The following is a 21,510-nucleotide window of genomic DNA, read 5'->3' as shown; positions in this document are numbered from 1 at the left end:
TTGGCGTCATCTGTCAACGCTGCACCGGATGTGATTCGCTTGGGTCAATCCGCTATTATTTGTTACCGCGACCATTGATTTTCTAAAGGTTTGATAACCTTACTTCGGATTCTGGTATATATTTGCACCGTAGTTGACAGGAGCTTGCATACATTTGTCGAACCGGTGGTATCAGCAACATGTCAAGAAGACGACACAGCGACGAGAATGATGGTAAATTGTTGCTGTACTAGTTGCTCTGTTAGCTCGTCTCGCTAGCTAGCTCTACCAGTAGCTTGCTAACAAGCGGGAATAATGATCGGTCCATGCTGATTGTGGTTTACAGAATAGACACATTTTGTACTTAGTTGGCGTACACAGCCATATTTGTACAGGATTTTCTGTCTCCGATGTCACAACCCTTCACAATGCATTGCTGATTGGCTTGCTAGCGACCTACAACGAGTCGATATGTTGCTAGTTAGCTTGCTAGCCTACTATGTATGTGAATCTAACGCTTGCTAAATCATCTCATCATTTGTGGTCAACTGGCAACGGATGTTTTATAATACACACATATTCAACCTGTATTTGATATACTGAAACAATATGTGAAGTCTAGTTCTTTCCACGTAATAGATGTGTTAACCACTAGTACTTAGCAAGCTAGCCCATGAGGCATTTATGTGTAGGTTAAACACAGTTAATGCGCAGCTTTCACCCATGTGTTAACATTGTGGGGGCGGTACCCAGGGCAAGTTGTTTTGAAGTGTCTTTAGCTTTCTGTGGGAATGGAAATGAAAATGATTTATGAATTTGCAGTGAAAATATCTCTGCAATAACTTCATTTCTCAATAATGTATTACTCTAGTCGACGTTGTAAGATTATGTTGCGTATTCCGTGTCATCACAGTTGTTTGAAATATATTTGGTTTCAGGCGGCCAGGCTCATAAGAGGAGGAGAACGTCGGAGCCTATTGAAATAGAGGATCGCCTGGAATCACTGATATGTCGAGTAGGAGAAAAGGTAATGAAACATAGCAGTAAGTCTTGGCAGGTTTTTATGCATGTCCTTTGTCTGTACAATTTGTCTAGACAAAATTTGTACAAAAGTGTCTCAAAAAACGTCGTTTTAAGTTAACATATTTTTTACAGAGTACCTCGTCCCTGGAGAGCAACTTGGAGGGTTTGGCTGGAGTCTTGGAAGCAGATCTCCCAAATTACAAAAACAAAATCCTGCGCATTTTATGTGCAGTGTAAGTTCCTTCACTGAAGTCAACAACCAAGTTTACTACAATCCCGGTTTTCCATTTGAGACACCTGACCGTGTGTCCTGTTTTGACAGTGCCCGACTCCTGCCGGAAAAGCTGACGGTTTATACAACTCTGGTGGGCCTCCTCAACGCCAGGAACTACAACTTTGGTGGAGAGTTTGTGGAGGCCATGATCAGGCAACTCAAGGAAACGCTAAAGGCCAACCTGTACAATGAAGCTGTTTACCTGGTAGGAAAATTCTTGTTCTTTAACATGTTACCTAGGGGTCTGTCTGTGACCTTGAAACCTGTTTCCTCGTTCAGCTTCAGCTCAGTTTTCCCTGCCTCTCCTCCTAGGGTAAATAGCTTAGTACCACATGTTTGTGTTTCAGGTGCGCTTCCTGTGTGACCTGGTGAACTGTCATGTGATCGCCGCCCCTTCCATGGTGGCCATGTTTGAGAACTTTGTCAGTGTCACGCAAGAGGAGGATGTTCCACAGGTATAACACATCTCAGTTACGAGTGGGAAGAACTTCCACTGTGCTCTTTTCATTCACGAAGCAACGTGGATTTCATAATCCCGTCAAATTTATAATTTATTCAATTTCCAGTCAAAAATATCACCCTCATCCAAGTGTGTCACAGAGTGGTTGATGTGTGTGTCTCCAGGTGCGTTCGGACTGGTTCGTGTACGTGGTGCTCTCCTGTCTGCCCTGGGTGGGGAAGGAGCTTTACGAGAAGAAGGATGTTGAGATGGACAGGCTCCTCAACCAGATCGACGGCTACCTGAAGTAAGCTCTCCCTCCTCCGGTTTAGTTTCACGCCGCTACGAACCGGCTCAATCCCCCGTCTGCGGTCTGAATGTTTTCAGAGAGATCTTGCCCTCGAGACTTTATCGTCTTGTGTTCTCAGGAGCCGACTCAAAACACACGTTCCGATGCTGCAGGTGTGGACTGCAGAGAAGCCCCACCCACAGGAAGAGGTGGGTGTGTCGGCGCTCTCGGTCGTGGATGGTTTGCTCGTGTGGTGTAGTAACACACTTTGATAACTTATTCCTGTTTCTCACAATGTCATTAAAAGTTTGTCCCCCCCACCTCTTTCCTCCCTCTGTCTCTCCTTCCTCCCTCTCTGTCTCTCCTTCCTCCCTCTCTGTCTCTCCTTCCTCCCTCTCTGTCTCTCCTTCCCTCTCTCCTCCCCCTTGTCTATCTCCCTACCTCTCCCCCCCTCCCTGTGCTTCGCTCCCTCCCTCAGTATCTAGACTGCTTGTGGGCCCAGATCCAAAAGATGAAGAAGGATCGCTGGCAGGAGCGTCACATCCTGCGTCCGTACATCGCCTTTGACAGCGTGCTGTGTGAGGCTCTGCAGCACAACCTGCCTCCCTTCACCCCGCCGGGCCACATGCCCGACGCCCTCTACCCCATGCCCCGCGTCGTCTTCCGCATGTTCGACTACACTGACGCCCCCGAGGTGCGTACACACTCACCACCATGTACAGTACTGGGCAAAAGTCTTAACCACCCAACGTTTTTGACGTGAATATTGTCTTAAAAATACTAATAATCTTCTGTATTTGTACGCCAGTTTTGAAAATTTTAGGTTTTCAGTTCGTTTCTTATAATGAAGCATTTTTCCTTTACAAAAAATCTCTCGCTCTCAGGGGCCTGTGATGCCGGGCAGCCATTCTGTGGAGAGGTTTGTTATTGAGGAAAACCTGCATTGCATCATCAAGTCTCACTGGAAAGAGAGGAAGACCTGGTGAGATGCCTGGCCGGCTCTGTTAACCAGATAAGAGTCCTTACTGGTTACTCTTATGAATCATCGTCATCATCATCATAGATATATATAAAGACTAGATGTCTTACGGCGGAGTCTAGAACGTCCGCACGTGGCGGCCATCTCTGACGTTGATAACAAACCAATCCGTTTAAAAATCGTTTGAAAATTGAGCAAGCTATGGTCATTTAAAAAGTACATGTAGCAACATAATGTTATGGGTGAGCGAGTTGACTGTAGCAAGATGGCCGCCACGTGTGGACGTTCGACTCCGTTGTCCGGCAACGCGGACGAGACATCTAGTGTTTATATATATATATAAATCTATGATTATCATCATCAGGCTTCTAATGTCTCTTCACTCTCTTCTTCCTGAATCTCAGTGCTGCCCAGTTACTAAGCTACCCTGGGAAGAACAAGATCCCACTCAACTATCACATCGTAGAGGTACGTCTGTCACTGTGCTTTGAAACAACAGAAAAAGTTATCAATGTCCCTCTTAGCAGGAAAAATTATAAAACTTTCAATAATAATAAATCAATAAAATCTTATTGTGGCCAGTAAAGCTGTGGTAATGTGAACCTGGGACTGTGATATTCAGGTGATCTTCGGAGAGCTGTTCCAGCTGCCGAACCCGCCCCACATGGACGTGATGTTCACCACCCTGCTCATAGAGCTGTGCAAGCTGCAGCCTGGCTCCCTGCCCCAGGTGGTATCCTTTACCCTCCAGAACCACCATCCTCCACCCGTCTCTGAGGGGTTAGTTTGGTTATAGGGGCTGAGCTGTGGGTGTCTGTGAAGCCCTCTGTGACATTGCTTGTAAAATTGTTGATTTTGTAGATGGGGAAGTGTCGGCCAGTCACTGTATTTCAGGGGACTAATAGGTTTGTACTTTTTTGTTTTTGTACAATATTGTTTGTGCCATCCTTGAGATAATGTGACTGTGTAGTTGTGGCTGCATGCTGGCAGTCAGTTGACCTGGGGTAACCTTAATGGGAATGGGTATAGCTCAGTGGTTTGAGCATTTGACTGTAGATCAAGAGGTTGCAGGTTCAAATTTCCCCCTCCTGTAACGGTGTCACTGGATGAAGGCTAAACGTGCACATGACATACCAGTTATGACCATAACAGCAGTTTACCAGCTCGCCCAAGCTACAGAGATGATGTACATGCGACTGGACACCATGAACACCACCTGCATAGACAGGTACGCCCCCCCCCCCTCCACACACACACACACACACACACACACACACACCCAGCAGCAGGCACACCCCTGTACACATCTGAATCTCACCGCTCATGATGTTTACATTTACATTTAGTCATTTAGCAGATGCTCTTATCCAGAGCGACTTACAGTAAGTACAGGGACATTCCCCCTGAGGCAAGTAGGGTGAAGTGCCTTGCCCAAGGACACAACGTCATTTGACACAGCCGGGGAATCGAACCAACGACCTTCTGATTACTAGCCCGATTCTCTAACCGCTCAGCCACCTGACTACTTGTTTCTCCCTACAGACTCCTCAACTGGTTCTCTCACCATCTGAGCAACTTCCAGTTCCGCTGGAGCTGGGATGACTGGTAGGGAACACTGGTCCACGTCAACATATATGTTGCACTATACATCATACATGTAACACAGACATGTTCTGTGTACCAAGCTGGTGCTGTGGCCTGATCCTGTGTGTTCTCCTCCCCAGGGCTGATTGCTTGCCCCTGGAAGCAGAGAAACCCAAGCCCAAGTTTGTCAGAGAGGTGCTGGAGAAATGTATGAGGTATTGACCCAGTCTCCTTACCTACGCTTACCTAAGTTAACTAGGTTGTTACGGAGCCCTGGTAGCTCACTGGACAAGTGTGCGTACCACACGTCTCTTAAAAGCCCCCCCCGAAAAAGATGTATTTATATAAAAAATTAAGGAAGAGAACCATTTCTTTGTATCTCTTGTACGGTGCTGAGGTTAGTGTCTGTGTTGTCCTCCCTGCAGACTCTCTTACCACCAGAGGATCGTCGACCTCGTTCCTGCCAATTTCTCAGCCCTCATCCCGGCTGAACCCGTCTTCTTTTACAAATACGGAGACGAAGCCAACAGTGAGTTTGTTTTCTTCCACGGTGCATCCCAGAGGGATACCTTGTAACTGTTAACTACCAACCTCACCGAAGCCTGACTGGATGACAGTTGAACGAGGTACGATGGTTCTGATGCCGTTGTCTAGGTGCGTTGCCGGGATACCCCATGGCCATAACGGTGAGCAACTGCATCAAGAACAGAGCGTCCAACGAGGAGATTCTGACCGCCCTGAAAGATGTTCCCAACCCCAACCAGGAGGATGACGATGGTCAGTACTTTCAGGGGTCACTTTCAGGGGTCACCTTCAGGGGTCACCCTCAAGGGTCACCTTCAGGGGGTCAAACATGTTTTACGTACAGAACATGTACTTTGTCCAATTTTTACTTAGAAATTATGGTTTACAGGTTTTTGTTATGTTTACCTTTCCTTTCCTTAAGTCTATCTGTTCTCTGTAATACCATTCTCTAATAAAACAACCATGTTCCTTTCTCCACATCCATCTCCAGACGAAGGAGAGAGCTTCAACCCCCTGAAGATCGAGGTGTTTCTCCAAACCCTGCTTCACCTGGCTGCCAAGTCTTTCAGCCACTCCTTCAGTGCCCTGGCTAAGTGAGTGGGACTGTGCCAGCCCCCTGCCTGCCAGTGGGCTCCTGGCTGGGCCTGGGTGCACCAAGCTCTGGGACTAGCCCGGTCCAGACCTCATGTAGACGGATGAAGGATGGCGTTCTCTAGACAACTCCTCATGTCCCAGTTTAATTTCACCGTACCTCATAGACCTGATATACCGTCGTCCCAGTTTAACGTTGGGTTCCTCTCCAGGTTCCACGAGATTCTGAAGGCCCTGACGGATTGTGACGAGGGAAAGCTCCACATTCTCCGGGTGGTGTATGAAGTCTGGAGGAACCATCCACAGGTCACACACAACTTATAGTCTTGTGTAGTAAATAATATCGCTTATGGGCTGCTCGTTTAAATACAACTTAAACTGAGCGAAGGAGTGCATTTTGTAGCTTAGTCCTTAATGATGAATCGATTATTGATTTGTTAACGTGTTCAACTATCGGTTACGGAAAATGCACGAAATTTGAAACCCAATTCTAGATATTTTGGTAACGTGTGTTGAGTAACGTGTGTGTGTGTGTTCCTGGGCTGTGTGTAGATGATCTCTGTGCTGGTGGATAAGCTGATCAGGACCCAGATAGTGGACTGTGCTGCTGTGGCCAACTGGCTGTTCTCTCAGGACATGGCTCACGAGTTCACCAGGTGGGTCTCCTTCACTCAGTATGAGGGGCCGTTTAGGAGATCATTCAGACTTTCCTTACACAAACATGTATGAAACACATTCACATATGAAGCAGTCACACACATTCATACTACTATAAACTCACATCCAAATGCTCACAAAGACACATTAAACGGGAAAATTAAAAGGGAGTCAGATGGCTGAGTGGTTAGGGAACCGGGCTATTAATCAGAAGGTTTCTGGTTCGATTCCTGGCCGTGCGAAAATGACGGCACTTCAAGGCACTTGAAGTGCCTCAGGGAATTGTCCCTGTACTTACTGTAAGTCGCTCTGGATAAGAGTGTCTGCTAAATGTAAATGTAAACGCAATTTTTTCTCAAATATAGTTTCAACCCTGCAAAACAATTTTATCAAAACCTTTTTTCGAAATTATTTTCACAACCTTTATTAGAAAGGATTTCTTCAACCTTTCAAAAGATTTTTTTCAACCTTTCAAAACGTTTTCCCCCACACGAAGTGAAAGGAGAGAACATAGAAGCAGAGTACAGTAGAGTCCTCATTAAGTACTCATCATTGATGCAAACCTTTTTTCAATGTTTTTTTGTCGATCTTTCAAAACGTTTTCTTCAAAAACGTTTTCCGAAAATATTGTTTCAACCTTTCAAAATGTTTTTTTCACATACGCTATGAGAGGAGGAGTGTGGAGATGCAAAGTACAGTAGAATATAGTTGAGCCCTGGTCAAGTTTAAAATATGCCTATTAAAATTCAAAACATTGTCACTGATTTGCTTCCATAAAATTGGATGAGGTGTGCTAATATGCCTGTGTGCTGTACTGATGTTATCTGGACATGTTCGTCCGTTCGCTGGTTTGTGACCTGTGGTCTCCACCAGGTTCTACGTGTGGGAGATTCTGCACTCCACCATCCGTAAGATGAACAAGCACGTCCAGAAGATCCAGAAGGAGCTGGAGGAGGCAAAGGACAAGCTGGAGAAACAGCAACACAAGAAGGTGAGAGGGAGGGAGGTTGGGAAGCAGTGAGGGAGGCCTGGTATCCTAGCAACTGCTTAGATCCAGGCGGGTGAGTGGAGACTGGAACCAGGAGAAAGAAACAGTTTGGACACTTTATTCATTTAGCAGACGTGTTTATTCATGTGTAAATAGAAGGTAGATCTGAAGATCAGGCTGTCGGGGGTCATTCTGCTGGGAACATGCTGCTGGCTGGGTGGAAATATCACTGTGGAAAAGTTCTGTCTGCTTAACTGTGTGTCCATGTCTCTCTCTGTGTGCATGTGCAGAAGGACAGCGGGGACGAGGAGGACATGGAGAAGAACAGCGAGGAGGAGGACGGGCAGCTGGAGGAACAGATCGAGCGTCTGCAGGAGAAGGTGGAGTCGGCCCAGAGCGAGCAGAAGAACCTCTTCCTGGTCATCTTCCAGGTACCGCCTCCTCAGGCCTCCTCAGGCTTCCTCGGGCCTCCTCGGGCCTCCTCGGGCCTCCTCGGGCCTCCTCGGGCCTCCTCGGGCTTCCTCGGGCTTCCTCAGGCCTCCTCAGGCCTCCTCAGGCTTCCTCTCTCCCTCTGCTGCAGGGAACATGTCGTGGTTGTAGCTTAATGTCTTCTGTGGTGGCGCAAGATCCATTCTAAAATACTTTGCTTGTCTGGTCCTCTGCTCTCTTCTCCCGGGACCCTCTCTACCTCCCCCTTTCTATTCCTCCTTCCCTTTCTCCTCTACTCCCCCCCCCAGCGCTTCATCATGATGCTGACGGAGCACCTGGTTCGCTGTGAGACGGGCAGCGTGGACATCAGCTCTCCCTGGTACAAGAACTGCATCGAGCGGCTGCAGCAGATCTTCCTCATGGTAACTTCTTCTTCTTGTTCCTCAGCCAGTACGGGCGCAACAGTAGCTCACTGAGGCTTTTTAAGAAGACTAGTTTAATATATGTAACACAACTGTCCAGATAGATATGATGCTTAATGCCTTCCTCTTGTGACTGTAGTGCCAGCTGTATAAAATCTCTATTTACATCCCTGGGGTTAAACATCCCAGAGGTTAAACATGATTAATCCATCCTGAGTCCTGGTTCTAGCCAGTCCTGGGTGTGGCTGTCTAGGTGTTGACCTGCATTCCTGTGTGTTCTCTCTCTCTCTCAGCATCACGGGACGATCCAGCAGTACATGGGAACCCTGGAGAACCTGCTGTTCACGGCTGAGCTGGACCCTCACATCCTGGCTGTCTACCAGCAGTTCTGCACCCTGCAGCTCTGAGAACACACACGCATGCAAACACACACCAGGACACGCATGTATTCAACCTCACAACATGCTGTGTGCAGCGAACATGGAGCACACACCTACATGGATACACACCATAACAACCAGCTCTTGCATCAAGATTTTCCCATTAGACTTTTATTTTTATTTTTTACTTTTAATGAGTGTCTGTGTGTTTATGGGGGGGAGGGGGGGGGGCTGAACATTCAAAGTATTATCTGTGTAAGACTATTTGAGTGATCTTTGTTCAGTTTTTTTTATGTTCAGTTATAGTATCATTGGAATCTGCCTTGTGGGTCCTCTGCCAGTTCTGTTTGGTCGATGTTGACCACAGGTTGCTTGTAGTCCGATGAAAGTGGATCTTTTAAAACACGACTGAAGTTGAAAACAGAGAAATGCGGGAGATAAAGCATATTATTTTGCTCCAACTGATTCTGAATGCAGAGCCCTCTACTTTTTTACATGTATTTTATGTCTAATTGAATTTGGAAAACGATTAAACTCAGTTGAGTCTTATCTGTCTGTATGGGTCCTCTATGGAGGGATATAGTTCCTGGAAGATGACTGTGTTACACTTTTGAAATGATGAAATACACTGAAGTGTATACACTTTCTTTTTTTAACTCCAAAAATTTCTTTATAGATGTGTCAGGCTGTTAAGTTACGAATGTTTTGTTAAATGAAGAAGAGAAGGCTTTTTAAAGAGAAAGTATAATTTCACTGAGCATGTTAATAGCTCTTAGTAGTACAAAATATACAAAAGGTTAAATCGGATCAGTATAAAACATACAGTTCTCAGTTTATAGAAATATAATGGTACTTAAACATGTACACATTTCTTTGGTCTAGGAATGTACCAGCACAACAAAATCTGGGTGTTGACATGAGTTAGTATAGTGTTTCAGACGAGGTCATTAGACGAGGTAATCATGTTTCAGCTGTGCAAACGCTCCCTCTGCCGACAGCATTCAAGGCCACAGTTTCACTCAGTCATTTTACAACAGAACAATATCATACAACTTAATTTAACCAAAATGAGGATTTCCATGGAAGCCGGATGACCTACTAGCCTCTCTGCCACTGTCTTCTGGGCTCCATCTGATCTTATTTAGCATCACCTTCATCCATCAGATGTTACTCCAACATCCTGTCAGGGATATTTCAGATCCACATCTGTCTTCCACTTTCCGAATCGACTTCATGCTGAAGGCGATTTAAGTCATTTAAATCTCTTTCATCCTAACAGTCTCCACTTCCTGTTAATTCCACGGTCCAGATTCTACAGGTAGCGTCCTCCTTCAGAGCGTCCTCCTTCAGAGCGTCTTCCTTCAGAGCGTCCTCCTTCAGAGTGTCTTCCTTCAGAGCGTCTCCCTCCAGCCCGGGCGTTTGATCCTTGGCGTCTGCCTGGCTGCCTGGATCAGCCAGCTGGGGGGTTTGTGCCTCGGCCAGGAGTCTGCGGTACTTTGTGTTGAAGAAGATAACGAAACAGCAGGTAAACACACTCCAGATCCCTGCCATGACCAGCATGGAGACTGTGGAGGGAACACACACACACACTATCAACCACTGGTAGTCAGCCAACGACCACGAGGAAGAGACAGGGGACTGGGGAGTCAGTTGGCTGAGCGGTGAGGGAGTCGGGCTAGTAATCCGAAGGTTGCCAGTTCGATTCCCAGGTCATGCCAACTGACGTCGTGTCCTTGGGCAAGGCACTTGGGCACTAACCCCCTTGGGCACTTGCCCAAGGGGGTTAATGTAACCCTTTGAACCACTGATAAAGATATTTGTTCCCAAGGCAATGATACGTCGTGTCACATGAGCAGTGTGTATTTGCAAATAAAGTATGAGGAAATAAGTGTGTGAAGTGAGCTTACCCCTCCAGCTGAGCGCAGCTTCTCCCCCCGCAGAGCAGGTCGACAGGGGGGAGTCGGCCATTCTCTTGGTCAACGACTGAAGCAGCATGATGTAGATAACAGACTGGATCTGTCTGGAGGACGAGAACACACAACCAGAGGATCAGGAACAAACCCAGCAACCCTACGATCATCTTGTCAAACATACCGTTAAGACCTGCATAGTGAAATGAGGATGATAATTCACCCATTTACAATTAGTCATTTAGCAGACGCTCTTATCCAGAGCGACTTACAGTAAGTACAGGGACATTCCCCCCCGAGGCAAGTAGGGTGAAGTGCCTTGCCCAAGGACACAACGTCATTTGTCACGGCCAAGAATCGAACCGGCAACCTTCTGATTACTAGCCCGATTCCCTTTTCAGTACACTCTGGGTTCAGCTCTGTTGGACAGGCCTGATGTGAAGACAAGGTACCAGTCACATACCCTGATATAAAGATCAGGCCTGCTGACGTGGCCTCTCCCACGGGATAGGAGCACTCCACCGACAGCTCCATAGCAACCGGGTAGATGGAGAAGCCGAAGAAGCCGAAGGCAGAGGCGCCGGCTGCCACGGCGACCTTCTGGCCCCGCATCTGAGACACCTGGTCAGGGCGACACAACAGCAGCACACATCAAGGGGTGTGGCCACATCAAGGGGCGTGGCCACATCAAGGGGTGTGGCCACATCAAGGGGCGTGGCCACATTAAGGGGCATGGCCACATCAAGGGGCGTGGCCACATCAAGGGGCGTGGCCACATCAAGGGGCGTGGCCACATCAAGGGGCGTGGCCACATCAAGGGGTGTGGCCACATCAAGGGGTGTGGCCAAGAGGCTCTGTCATAGCGACATGTCCCTATAAGAGACACTGACTGTCTCTCCACCTTCAAGAAAAGGCTCAAGACGCACTTGTTCCGGGAGTACAACGGTACTTATGAATGGTTCGCTTGACCCGATGTTAGTTTCCGCAAGGATCACAATGACTCTTGCTTAGAGACTTGTTGCTCTTGTGGTTAGTGGTAACTGACTTACATTTTTGTACTCGCTGTGATATATTGTTTTTATTATTGTTGCTTGCTTTTTTCCACAGGTACACTTGCACTTATAGCAGTTCATGTTGTTTAATTGTAACTTGTTTAACTACATGCTCTTATGGTTCTTCCCTTTGGCACTTATTTTGGTTGTTCACAATGTGTGCTTCATGTTTTGGCTACTCGCAATGTTTTGTGGCTATCTCGTTGTTATGATCAGTGACCTATGCACTTTGTAAAGCTCTCTCTTGGAAGTCGCTTTGGATAAAAGCGTCTGCTAAATGAATAAATGTAAATGTATAACATCAACGCCAACCGTGAAGTATTTCATGGGACTTGGGGATGTCGGATGAGGTTAGGATGTGAGATCCCACCCTCAATTTTGCACTTAATAATTGACGTGGTTTTTGCTTCACTGTGCTATACTTTCTGTATGCACTATTCATATCACTTTGGGGTAAAGGGTCTGCTTATTACATTTTTATTTTTTAGCATTGAAATTCCCCTGTCATATAAACACAAACATCCCCAGTAAAAGAAAAGGTTTGAGGGATTTATTGATGATGCTCACCACCGCGAAGGCTGTTCCAGCAAGCGCTGAGAAGCTCATGTTGACCTTGGTAGCTTCGGTGAACTGTTTGGTCTTGTCCACGTAGACACCCAGCAACGCTGCTCCTACGATCCCAAACACGATGAACAGACCCCCGCAGAGCCCGGAGAAATCCTACAAGGTTAGAGTCGCATGTTGTTGCGGCCACAGTATAATTTTTTGGGTGTTTACCGATCACCGTTAGAACTATGAACTTCTGGGGTGTCCTGGTGGCTCACCAGGTAAAGCACGTACTACATGGGCGGAGTCAGACAAGTGGTGGGCGGGGCTTACGTTGGTGTATCCCCTGATGCAGAGCACCTGCTCCAGCAGGGTGGAGAAGCAGGTGAACACAGCGATGCCTGAGCCGAAGCACAGCAGCAGGATCAGGTAGGCTCTGTTCCTCATCAGCTGCACTCACACGCACACACACACACAGGTTAAGGTGGGAAACAGAATACTCATAGACCCTGGGGGAGGGGAATCCAGTGGGAAACAGCAGTCTGTGTGTGTGTACATGCTAGTCTATCTGCGTGCGTGTGTGTATCTGTTTGTACATACGGGTCTATGTGTGTGTCTGTCCATGCTGGTCTGTGTGTGTGTGTGTCTGTCTGTCTGTCCATGCTGGTCTGTGTGTGTGTGTGTCTGTCTGTCTGTCCATGCTGGTCTGTGTGTGTGTGTGTCTGTCTGTCCATGCTGGTCTGTGTGTGTGTGTGTCTGTCTGTCTGTCCATGCTGGTCTGTGTGTGTGTGTGTGTGTCTGTCTGTCCATGCTGGTCTGTGTGTGTGTGTCTCTAATCACCAGTTTGATCCCCTGAAGGAAGGGCTCAGAGTTGGACATCTCGGCACTGGCAGAGGGGGGAGTGGGGGGGGCTCGGCTTCGTATCCCCACTGTTGCTAGGAGACAAGCCAGGATGGCTGGTATCGCGTACACACACATCTGGGGCGGTAACCATGGAGAGATGTGTGTATTAGCACTTTAAGTCAAGACCAATTATCTTTATCAGCAGTTACACTACCCTCATGGTTTTTAATTTTCTCACCAGAAGAGTTAGATTGTTGGTGGAGGCCACAATCATGGGAGAGAAGATGTTAGCAAACAGAAGACCCAGGGGGTTCGCTGGGAAGGAAAAAGAGGAAACGAGAGAGTTTAAGTCAGTCTGTCTATGATATATAATCTTCCGATGTAAGGAGAACTGACAGATCAGGTTCTCTTCCTGGTTTTGGTTATTTCAAGACCGACTTTGTAACTGCAGTTTGAGGACTGTTTACAGACAAACACTTGTAGCTGTGAGGAATGCAGTGATCAGAACTGTATGTCTGGTGTTGTAGTTAGCTCATGTGGTAGGTTAGGCTCAGTGGTTAGAGCATTTGATTGTAGATCAAGGGCTCACAGGTTCAAATCCACCCCTGTATGTCACTTAGGATAAAAGAGTCTTCTAAATCGATACATGATGTAATGTAAATGGTAAAGTAGTTAACTCGTGTAGTATATGGTAGTTAACTTGTATAGTTTATAGTGTATGGTATCAATGTATCATTGATATACAATTATATAGTGCATGCTAAATCATTTACGTACAGTATTTGGTGTATATTAACCCTTGTGTTATCTTCGGGTCGTTCTGACCCATCAGTCATTGTGACCCACCGTCGTATTGCGACAACTTTACCGCATACAAAAACAAAGTGAAGCATTTTCTTTTAACCGTTGGGCTGTCTCAGACCCCCCACATTGCGAAGGTTAAAAGAAAATTATTTTTATTTGTTTTTGTATTGGGTAAAATTGGGTAAACACAACGATGGTTCGTTATGAACCTTTGGGTCATGTGACCCGAAGGCAGCACGAGGGTTAAATCATGTCGGTCCATGGGTACAGTAACTCACACATAGAGGCGACCATGTTGGCAGTGGCACGCTGGTGATCTGGGAACCAGACCGCAGTCAGCTTGGTGGGGGTGAAGATGACGAGGGGTTGGGCCAAGGAGCACAGGGTCTGGCCCAACATCACCAACGGAAACAGGAACCTTTCATCCGTCCCGAAGAGTTTCAGGACCGCTATGTAGCGCAACACCGCTCCCAGCATGTTCAGCCAGGATCCCAGCACCAGCTGTGGGGGGTACGGGTAGAGGTTAGTGGTTAGAGCGTTTGGCTGCAGATCAAGAGGTCCCAGGTTCATATCCTGCCTCACATCCTCACTCACATCCCTTTATGCCGCTTGGGATAAAAGTTGTTAAATCAAATCAAATTGTATTTGTGTAGCCCTTATTTGTGTAGCAATGTCACATAGGGTTTTACATACACCCATATAACTGCACCTAAACAGTTTGAAGAGTGTGACTTTCTGCTGAGCGAGTATGTTATGATTAAGTCTTTAAACATTGTTATGTTTTTGAAGAGGTGTAAGCACTAGGATAGTAACTGTTTTTAAACATGGTACTTTCACACGATATCAAATTTTCTTTTTGGTTTTATTACTCAAACAAAGGAGCAGGTGTTTCCACTGGAGAATCTGGTAGCTTCCTGTTTCACATCGTACACCTTATCTTTGTAAATAAATCTATGGTGTCCTCCTTTAGAGTTCCACTCCCCTGTGGTTCCTCCTGCTGACCCGTATCTCACGGTTTAGAGATGTGTCATAATGACACACAGCACACAGGACAACAGACATGAGTTAATCACTAAACACGGCGTCAAGCGCATTCCTCGTAAGGCTGTGTGATGCCCCTCGAGTCAGAAGCAGCATGTCTGTGTAGTCTGTGGTTACTTTGCAGCTGTGCTCCGTAAATACACATCCCGTACCTTGACTCTGACCACAAAAACACTGCTAGAACTAGTCACTTACTAATCCTTGATTTCCTGCGCTTTCTATTTGCGCCATTTCTATGTCTCTGCTGCGGTAAAGCCTCGGCCTACACGGTCGCCACGGTAACCCGAAACTAGAAACGTACCGTGGCTCGGAGCCCCAGGGTGTCCAGCATCCACGTGGCCCCGAAGCTTAGAGGGATGGCCACCACCATGTACACCAGCGACAGCCAGTTGATCTGGTCCAGAGACACGTCCATGAACTTGGCCGCCTGGTCTGCCACTGGGGCGAAGGTGAGCCATAGCTGGAGATGTGAAAACAAATAGGCAAGGGTTTAGATATTTATGGTTTGATATTTATGGTTTGATCATCATCAAAGGATATTTATCGTCATTCTTAACATCATGAGGTAACATATCACCATTGCTCGTATCATGCAAGTTAGCTGCAAATTAGCTAGCTATAGCTAACTGTGGTGCAATCATTTTTAATTGTGTGCTGTCCCTGCAAAAATAAACTAAACAAAGAATATAATTCTTCCATAATAGCAATGAAGGGATGGTGATTAAGTTCCGTAATGGACTGACGACCATTCGGAGATTGACTGAAACTGCGGCGTGACCACAGCCAGTGGTGTGTGTCATGTGACACCTGAACAGAAAGGAAACCACAGCTGATCCTTGTGGGACGCCAATGGTGAGAAATTATGATGACTCAGGTTTGTCACCATCAGTCTCATGACCAACGTTTGAGTTGAGCTCATCACTAGTGGATCTTATGGAGTGATTACACTGACACCAACCAATCAAACTGAGTCTGCTAAATGAATGAAATTAAATGGGATGTGATTGTAACTGACACTAAATAGGACACTAAAATAATTCAACTTTTGTCACTCTCGGGTGGTTCAATGTTAAACATGGACAAAACATTTTAATGGCTGGAACTCTGTCACGCTTTGCACAGCAACAGAGAAAGTCACGACGGTTTCACAACATCACTTGACCCCAATAAGTTACCTCCTGTGAAAATTAACTCAACTTAAAATAGGACCAAAGCTTTCCTGTTAGAACTTGAACACCTGAGTTTGTCAGGGAATGCAGGAGAGTGCCACAACAACAATATTGTCCTGAAAAAGATGCATAACCAGTCAGATGGAAGTGAATTATTCACCAGGACTACAACAACCATTATGTGGTTACTTTGCATTGAGAAACACAGACCGTTTCTTGACTCGGACCACTGAAAAACTGATACAACTACGCACTTCTGATCCTTTATCTTCTGCTGTACATGCATGTCTGTATTTCGCTTTTCATTAAAAGTGTCTGCTGAATGAATTAAATATAACTGTCATAGGACAAGCACAACTCTCTCTTTTCTAAAAGTTGGGGGAAATCTCGTGTGAGCAGCTGGAGGAGGAGAGGTCAGCTGATGAGGTGACACAATGACAGCTCTGTCTCCAGAATTAGACCCTAGACCACTCTGACTGGATTTATTCCTTCATTTAAGATAATAATAATCTAATTTTCCTCAGAAGCAGATGTCAAAACTTTCCATTGGAGAGGATTCTGTGAAATGATTGTTGTTTGTTGCGGTGTCCTAATGGCCATACTGTGAAAAACACAACACAGGGTTAACGCATCATCACTACGAGAGACATGGCTATTGATCTACTATGTATAGGGACTACAGTATATAGCCCACGTATATATACACTATGTTTGCATGTACGTATAAATATTTAATTATTTTTAAGGTTATATTCCTTCTCAGCGGCACGTTATTCTCCAAAAATCCCAATAAGAAAAAAAAATGTCTTTCTGAATGGGACGTGACGTGACCTTCAATTAAACGTTTTCTAGACAGCTGAGCCTCGGGTTAACAGCCTGCGGTCACCAGTCCCCTGTCAACAATAGCTGCCTGGGAGATATGTGTCAGTTGGGGATTGGGGATAGTGAGGAAGGTGTTTATGGTTCGACCTTCAATGTTTAAGTGGGACCCTCAGGCAAAACACCCTTGTTGAGACACGGAGCCTGGGGGGTCGTTTCCCACAGCCCCCAAAACAGTAAGGCACCATATGGCTTCTACTTGCGCAATCACTTCTGCTAAACTGAAGCAGTAGCATATATGGAGCGAATTGCTGATTTCTATGGATAGAGTGTATGACCCTGTTGTGAAACGACAAACGTGAATATCTAAAGTTAGCCTTATTGAAATCATCTGCGAGTCCGACGTTACTTGATCTTAGCATACTCTTGCAGGGATGCTTAGAATCGGTAGAAAATTTGTGGTCAATTATAATGGACCTGCTATTCAACTATACCTGTCCAAATGAATAGCCTATTCTTCGCTTGAGAGATAACAAACCCCAAACCAAACTTTCATTCTAGCAGGTATACAGAAATAATAAAGAAAGACTTCTTCTTACCATTGAGTTGGAGCAATTTAGCAAGCAAAGTACGAGTAGAATGAACCATCTTCTCTTATACACTTTGAAAATAATTAGTTTTTCCAGTTCACGATTAGGTTTGATGACAGGATAAACATCGGACTGGAAAATGTCTCCCTCTTCCATGAGTATTTGGGTAAAGCAGCCTCCTTTGGAACGTCCCGTTTACTACCCCGAAACTGTACATTAAGTTTTCTTAAAATATGAAACTTGTTGCAAGCTACCGCATTGTTTAGCCAACTGTACTAAGGCAACGAGTCCGACCGGTTTCAGTCAAAACTCGATCAACATCGCCGCATGATTTAGAGTGGGGCGTCATTGCTCAGACAACCCCCCCTAGCCTCTAGCTTTTTGAGTCCTAGTGCCTGTCGAGTTTGGCTTCGGTGGAGATGGAAATCGTTACTTTTAATTTTGATAAAATAATTGTTACACCGGTCTCATGCATAACTCATTCCCACAATACTAAGCAAGTCTAATATAGCTATACCTATATTAACTTATTTGTTAAATGACGATTGGGTGCATTTGTTTGAGCACTGTTATCTGCAATTCCTTCAGAAGTGCAGGCGTATAATTGAAGAGGGTAGACCAGAGAATGTAAAAAATGTACTACATCCCCTTGTTACAAAAGTATAACAGGATAACATTGAACTAAATCATCTGAAAATGTTATTGGAAATGACCTGAGCCGTAATCCGTTTCTCATTAACAACTCAATGATGTTGTGAGTGAATAAAATATATTGTCGTAATAAACTAAATAAGATCAATCTAATTTAAATCTCCTCCCCTTTATCATTCGGCGCATGCCCAGCACAGCTCCAGAGTGCTGTTTCGGCCTGTTTCGGGATTGCCCGGACATTTTCGCCTCTTTGTTTTACTGATAGTGGATTTAACTCGGATTCAACCCAATATCCAGCAGACTGAACTGTTCCGAAACAGGTTAGTTCGTTTAACTTAAAATATGTGGGAAATGCTGCTATAACAGTACGCTTATTGGCGATATATGGCAAGGATTTGTATTGTTCTTATTCATTTTGTGGCTGTGTCTTTTCCGCTTGGTGGTATGGGCATGCTATACGTGTTGTTTTATATGCCTGTGTTGTAGCCTAGTGTATGGCCGCGCCGGGCCTGCAGTTGCACACCGGGATTCTTTTCAAGGAAAAGTGCATTATAAGAGGATCTCGGCTTAGCCGGGAGCACGTTGCACCGTTTGTAGGAGAGGGTGTCTTGTAGACGGTCTCGAGTATGTCATTTTTTTTTCGTTGTTATTGAGCAGCAAACCAGTCAATCCCATTGCTTGGAATGTTCTTGAAAAACCATGGTTCACCATTAAAAACCCTTTCGGGCTCTCAAAGTTCGTGGTGAATCCGCGAGGTAGTTCTCGCCACATGACACAAATCAAGACAAAAGAAAGTTCATGCTTGTAGGGGCTATTTCGCCCCCACCTGACCGCTGTAAACTGTGACATTGTGGGGTTCGGCCAAAGAGTCAGTCCAGCCAACAAGTCTTCTGACCCTATCTACGGTTGCCTGACATCCATCGACTACACTAGACAAGGAACAAGGCACAAAGCATTTACATTTTCAACGAGCTGTATTGACGAGACTTGTTTTGGTAGTTTTTGCTTTGATCAACATTCAAGTCGCCAGTCGCTTTATACTGTAGCTATTCTTCAGTTCTCTTCATTACTGAACTTGTTGATAAACAAATGTAGTAGATATCTTCCGTGCATGCTTGTCAAAGGCCAGAATATAGCACATTCATCAGTTGTCCGGGTGGAATCCCACCCTAGTAAACTGGATGCCCCATATCACTTCTGTATATTTCTGGATTCCACATGACGTGACACCATCACCCAATGTATAGGTTCTTATTTGACCCTGAATTTACCCATGCATTTAGTTCATACTCTGTCGACACACACAGATAGGTCAAATCTTTCTTTTCTTCTCAAAATGATGAATCACACAGTTGATTCACAATCACATCGTTTTGATCATGTAATAGGATTTTGGTTGTGTCTGATATTGGGACGAAAATGTTCCAGTCAAATGCAGAAGTAAACGGATCAATGTGTTCTTCCCAAACTGCTGCAGAAGTCAAAATCTTGAGAAACTGACGCGTAACTGTTAAGTAAATTCAGTTCTTGCACACACACACGCACGCACACACACACACACACACACACACACACCGAATTACTAAGATTGACCACTCTGGAATAGCTAGCTTTCTGAGTTTGACAGCAGAGAAAGAAGTGACGTTTAATTAGGACAGAATCTTCCGTATTTTAGATATCCAATAAACGAAGGGCCTATTTAGCAATATCTCGGAATTCACTCACAGTTCGGCCTAAACGATGAGTTAAAGAAGATCATTTGACAAATGGCACGTTGGCCGACTGGGTAATTGGTGGGCACTGGGAAGGCTCCAGAAGCACTTGTCGGTTCTGCCAGTTAGAGTGGAACTGTGAGGAGACCTGTGAGTCACATCAGGTGAAGTGAGGACATGCAGCTGCCCCCCCCCTACCCTCCCCACCTCCACCCCTCCCCGTACTTAAAGGGTAAATGATCACATCAATCCAGGGAAGTTATCCATGCATGTTAGGACTGGTTAGCACATTTATCTCTACTGAGTCAACATCTTCCCCCTTTTTTTATCTCGCTCCTTAACCCTCGTGCTGCCTTCGGGTCACATGACCCAAAGGTTCATAACGAACCATCGTTGTGTTTACCCAATTTTACCCAATACAAAAACAAATAAAAATAATTTTCTTTTAACCTTCGCAATGTGGGGGGTCTGAGACAGCCCAACGGTTAAAAGAAAATGCTTCACTTTGTTTGTGTATGCGGTAAAGTTGTCGCAATACGACGGTGGGTCACAATGACTGATGGGTCAGAACGACCCGAAGATAACACAAGGGTTAAAGGTTCCAAAAACAAAATAAACCCAGCATCTTGTTGAGGCTTTGCACCTTGTCACAAAGACGGCAGCTTCAAACCGCCTTTAATCACAGGCCCGTGAACTCGAAAGCAGGCGTAATGAAGAGGCATCATGTCTCAAGATCAACGGTGCCCGCGGTATGTGATTTGCAGGTCTGTGGACCACGTCAGGAACAGCCACGGGAAGTTACTCTTCCCTTCCTTGGTTTACACATCATCATCATTTGAATTCCCTATCTGTTACTGTGCAGATGTTGCATCACTGCATAATCGCAGGTGAGATATTCACATAGTTTACATTTTACATTTAGTCATTTAGCTGACGCTCTTACCTAAAGTGACTTACAGTAAGTACAGGGACATTCTCCCCGAGGCAAGTAGGGTGAAGTGCCTTGCCCAAGGACACACGTCATTTTGCATGGCCGGGAATCGAACCAACAACCTTCTGATTAATAGCCCGACTCTCTAACCGCTCAGCCACCTGACTCCCCAGGTGGAGAAGTGGTTACTTTGGTCTTGTATAGAACAGTCCTTGACCCTGACCAGGGAAATACTGTTAGAACTGTGCCTTTCTGATCCGTGAGGTTTCCTCTCTGCTTTCTATGTGCTCCATCTCTATCTGATGTCTCTTTGGGTGGAAGCTCTCAGCTAAATTAATAAAATGTGAAATGTTAATGGAACAAGGACTGCCAGATCAGAAGCCTGTTGAAAGAATAGAACTAGCAGCCATACTTGTGTTGGTGGGTTTCACTATAGAGTATGTTCAGCTACCGCTGTGTCCAGTTGTCTTCCTCAAAGAGGTGAATGTGGAGTGTAATGGAATACTTCCATAAAACCTAGAAATGCCCTGCTCCTCACTGGGCTAGCCTTCAGCCCCTGAGTTAGCTTAACAGTCACACAGTTTGTAAAGCCCCTGTTCACAAGCACACACAGATGCCTTCAGATCAGCACCAGTAACCGACCTACACCCTCAAATAGGACCTCTAACCCTTACCGGGGCACCAGGGTCATGTCTCACATGCCTGTTCAGGGTGATAGTCAGTCTGTGTACAGGGTCGTTAGAGCAGCCTGCCCTTTTGGATTAGAGGGTGTCATAACCCTGGAGGTCAAAGGTGAGAGGTCAAGAGGACCAGGAGTGAGGCCACTTGTTCCCGAGCGGTCACGCTTTCACACGCTGACAGTGAAGTTTTCTATTGAACGTGG

General features: G+C 45.7%; 3 protein-coding genes across 5 annotated transcripts in view; 2 read left to right on the top strand and 1 right to left on the bottom strand.

Annotated features, from left to right (window-relative positions):
• The first annotated feature begins 10 nt into the window (after nt 1-10).
• LOC134032034 (nuclear cap-binding protein subunit 1) lies at nt 11-9,108 on the top strand. 2 transcript variants are annotated; one of them, XM_062475823.1, is made up of 23 exons: nt 11-213; nt 918-1,006; nt 1,135-1,235; nt 1,325-1,481; nt 1,624-1,731; nt 1,901-2,022; nt 2,144-2,213; nt 2,483-2,698; nt 2,889-2,986; nt 3,388-3,451; nt 3,606-3,716; nt 4,147-4,211; nt 4,526-4,588; nt 4,708-4,782; nt 4,993-5,096; nt 5,222-5,344; nt 5,583-5,685; nt 5,896-5,989; nt 6,236-6,339; nt 7,214-7,331; nt 7,619-7,759; nt 8,066-8,179; nt 8,473-9,108. In XM_062475823.1, exons 1-23 carry the CDS (start codon nt 180-182, stop codon nt 8,584-8,586), a joined length of 2,388 nt encoding a protein of 795 aa, XP_062331807.1. In that variant the 5' UTR covers nt 11-179; the 3' UTR covers nt 8,587-9,108. The 2 variants fall into 2 exon arrangements, with proteins under 2 accessions (XP_062331807.1, XP_062331808.1); XM_062475824.1 differs by lacking the exon at nt 11-213 and having other exon boundaries at nt 954-1,022.
• A 28-nt stretch (nt 9,109-9,136) lies between these two features.
• Nucleotides 9,137-17,647, bottom strand: slc49a3 (solute carrier family 49 member 3). 2 transcript variants are annotated; one of them, XM_062475828.1, is made up of 10 exons: nt 17,343-17,647; nt 15,057-15,215; nt 13,993-14,215; nt 13,149-13,225; nt 12,908-13,045; nt 12,401-12,517; nt 12,089-12,241; nt 10,933-11,090; nt 10,467-10,579; nt 9,137-10,124 (listed from the first exon to the last, which is right to left on the bottom strand). In XM_062475828.1, exons 1-10 carry the CDS (start codon nt 17,487-17,489, stop codon nt 9,832-9,834), a joined length of 1,578 nt encoding a protein of 525 aa, XP_062331812.1. In that variant the 5' UTR covers nt 17,490-17,647; the 3' UTR covers nt 9,137-9,831. The 2 variants fall into 2 exon arrangements, with proteins under 2 accessions (XP_062331812.1, XP_062331813.1); XM_062475829.1 differs by having other exon boundaries at nt 9,871-10,124; nt 12,346-12,517.
• Nucleotides 17,648-18,200: 553 nt separating this feature from the next.
• The window catches only part of LOC134032043 (polycomb group RING finger protein 3), a 28,159-nt gene continuing 24,849 nt past the window's right edge, over nt 18,201-21,510 (top strand). The window contains exon 1 of the mRNA XM_062475834.1: nt 18,201-18,304. The gene's annotated coding sequence lies outside the window, so the exon portion shown is untranslated. The remainder of the gene's footprint in view (nt 18,305-21,510) is intronic.

The sequence above is a fragment of the Osmerus eperlanus genome, chromosome 13 (assembly GCF_963692335.1).
Source record: "Osmerus eperlanus chromosome 13, fOsmEpe2.1, whole genome shotgun sequence".
Taxonomy (NCBI): domain Eukaryota; kingdom Metazoa; phylum Chordata; class Actinopteri; order Osmeriformes; family Osmeridae; genus Osmerus; species Osmerus eperlanus.
Note: the sequence above shows the minus strand (reverse complement) of the source record. Positions and strands in the feature narration are given on the sequence as shown.